Source organism: Cornus florida, unplaced genomic scaffold (genome assembly GCF_030987335.1).
Source record: "Cornus florida cultivar Cherokee Brave unplaced genomic scaffold, ASM3098733v1 CherokeeBrave_3.0.0_Hap2_Chr03, whole genome shotgun sequence".
In the NCBI taxonomy this organism is placed as follows: domain Eukaryota; kingdom Viridiplantae; phylum Streptophyta; class Magnoliopsida; order Cornales; family Cornaceae; genus Cornus; species Cornus florida.
The window spans coordinates 28,508,901-28,511,788 of NW_026775573.1; the positions used below are offsets into that span (position 1 = coordinate 28,508,901).

General features: G+C 37.5%; 1 protein-coding gene across 6 annotated transcripts; it reads left to right on the plus strand.

Moving 5' to 3' along the window:
- The first annotated feature begins 293 nt into the window (after positions 1 to 293).
- LOC132300098 (uncharacterized) lies at positions 294 to 2,661 on the plus strand. 6 transcript variants are annotated; one of them, XM_059797044.1, is made up of 7 exons: positions 294 to 642; positions 731 to 856; positions 1,430 to 1,513; positions 1,704 to 1,784; positions 1,889 to 1,984; positions 2,107 to 2,244; positions 2,360 to 2,661. In XM_059797044.1, the coding sequence occupies exons 1-7, from the start codon at positions 568 to 570 to the stop codon at positions 2,528 to 2,530; spliced, it is 771 nt and encodes a 256-aa protein (XP_059653027.1). In that variant the 5' UTR covers positions 294 to 567; the 3' UTR covers positions 2,531 to 2,661. The 6 variants fall into 6 exon arrangements, with proteins under 6 accessions (XP_059653027.1, XP_059653024.1, XP_059653028.1 ...); XM_059797041.1 differs by having other exon boundaries at positions 1,895 to 2,038; XM_059797045.1 differs by having other exon boundaries at positions 1,895 to 1,984.
- Positions 2,662 to 2,888: the final 227 nt, after the last annotated feature.

The following is a 2,888-nucleotide window of genomic DNA, read 5'->3' on the forward strand; positions in this document are numbered from 1 at the left end:
CAAGCTAACGGTTTCATTCACATAGAGAGATAGATACATACAGTTCACTTTTTTGATTAGCAGAGCGTTTTAGAGAGAGAGAGAGAGACAGACAGAGACACACACAAAATGGGGCCGCAAAAACGTCTTCGGCACGATCTGCCGGCGTGTTTGAAGAAACGGCGATTGACATTGACTGATTCATCATCCGCGGTTGTTGAAAGCAGAACCCACTTCGGAGTGATTTTTTGCCTGTCAAATTCTCAATTTTCTCGCATCGGAGATGTAAATTCTTCGATGCGAGAAAATTGAGAATTTGACAGGCAAAAAACCACTCCGAAGTGGGTTCTGCTTTCAACAATCGCGGATGATGAATCAGTCAATGTCAATCGCCGTTTCTTCAAACACGCCGGCAGATCGTGCCGAAGACGTTTTTGCGGCCCCATTTTGTGTGTCTCTGTCTCTCTCTCTCTAAAACGCTCTGCTAATCAAAAAAGTGAACTGTATGAATCAGTCAATGTCAATCGCCGTTTAATTGGAAATGTTTTTTTTTTTTTTTTTTTGAGTTAATTTGGTTGTTTTGTGCAGATGTTGAGGGATTCACAAACCTTTTTCTTACGTCTGTCCGACCGCCGTCCGCCGGCCGGTGCACTACTTAGCGAGGTAACGAATTTACTGTTTAGGGTTTTTTTTATAATTAATTTTCTATTAATCTTCTATTAATTTTCTTTCTTGTTTTTTGTTTTTTTAGACTCTTCACGCGATTGAAGACACGATGCTTCTTAATGCATCCTCACCGCCCGCCGGCGGCGCCGGCGGCGGATCTTTTAGGCTTTGCTTTGCTCTACGTACCCTTTATCTTCCCCACATTTCAGAGGTAGTTTATTTTCCATTTTAGGGTTTTCTTTTGTTTATGCCCCAATTTGAATGATTAACTATATGCATAGCAATTAGACATATAGACTGTATAATCTAAAATGAGCACTGATAAAACACAAAGCAATTTGATTTTTAGCATAGAATGAAATCCTTTTCACTGTCTCCATAAACAATTATTTGGCACACACGCACGCATATGGATGTGCTTAGTAGTGCACCTCAAATATCTAAATTACATTTTTCTAAAAGCCCTACAGAGATATATACGTAATTTTACCCCTTAACATTTCATCTCCAACTAGGGTATCTGCACAGACTTCAAGTCCCAAAACGTGTATTTTAAAATGTTTGGTTGGTCTTAATTTTGGTGTGTGTTAGTTCTGTATGTAGAATTAGTTTTTTAGTATATTGAAGGGAATTACCATATTTGGTCTCTGTTAACTTTTAATTTGAAAAAGTCGGTGGTACTAGCAGAATATGACAATGATGTAAAAAATGATAGAATAACTCGTGTAAATTCAATTTCCAAATAAAACTGTTTACAAACATTGTTTTCTTATTTTTTGTGCAGTTGGTCAATTATTTGGGAGGTGAATTGGTTCAGTTGAGCACAACACATGCACCATCTGAATTTCAATTTTGGTATTGGATTGTTGTAAGTCCAAACACCGTATTATCTTTGACACGGATAATGCTTAATGTTGATTTAATGCTGGTATACTAAACAACAAGCACTTATCCTCAAATTGGAATTGCTGAGGTGGTCTCATACTTAATGCTGATTTTGGTTTTACTTTATTCGTGTTATAATGTGTTTAAAATAATTTTAATCTTTAATTGAGCAGATGGTTGCATTGACCATTGATATGTCTTTGCTGAGAATTGGCGGAGGACTGCCATCAGCCGGTCGCGGTGCATTTTCCCACGTAATTTATTTGTCCATTAATGGATTAGTTTGAGATGAAGTATTTTAAGATTTTTTTTTTCTTAATTATTTGAAATTTTAATTCAATTGAACTTTATATGATAGGTACAGTCAAACATTACACTTTCTGCTGATGATCCAGAGACTCCCCAAGAGGAGGGTACCCTAGATGTCCTCCAAAGAATGGAGGACTACTACCAGGTCAATTTCTCTTCCGTGACCAGTGAGCAAGAACCAGAGGAGGTTGAGCCAAGGGTACATTTAATTCAATTTTTATTTCTTAATTATTTGAACTTTTAATTCAATTGAACTTTATATGATAGGTACAGTCAGTCACACTTTGTGATGATCGAGAGACTCCCCAAGAGGAGGGTACCCTAGATGTCCTCCAAAGAATGGAGGACTACTACCAGGCCAGTGAGCAAGAATCAGTGGAGCTTGAGGAGCCAAGGGAACATGAGGTTAGGGTCGCAGTGCATTTTTTACTAAAATTTGAGATTAAGTTATTTAAGATATATATTTTTTTCTTATTTATTTGAAATTTTAAATTAATTGAAAATTTATATATAATTACAGTCGAGGGCTGACACTCTTGATGAAGCCATGCTGGAAACTACTGAGACTATGGAAGACCTTGCCAATTTCCCTGGCGCAACTGAGCTTTTGGAGAGTGCTGCGAGGCCTAGGGAACATGTGGTTAGATTAGTTACTGACCGTATGCCGGAACCGGGGGTAAACAGAAAGTGAACAAAAGGAACAATATTTTTTGTGAACTGAGCTTTTTTTGTTGTTGAGGATAACTACAACGGCTGGTGTTGTAGGCTTACTGGTTGTGCAATTATCGGATTATTGGTTTTAATAAAGACAGTTTTTGCTGAGGCTGTGCCATTAGTTGTTTCATTAATTTTGTCAATATAATTCAGGTTAGGGACTTTGCAATATTGAAGTCTGCTTTAGTTACAATGTGTGGTTTCTTGTTGTGCTGAGCATTAAATTTTGTATCTGGGAGTTAAGTGACACCAAATTCTCAACTTTCTCCACATCGATGGCTCCACAAAAACTCCTATTTTGAGACAGGTATGCCTCCACATTTTTGGCTTATACT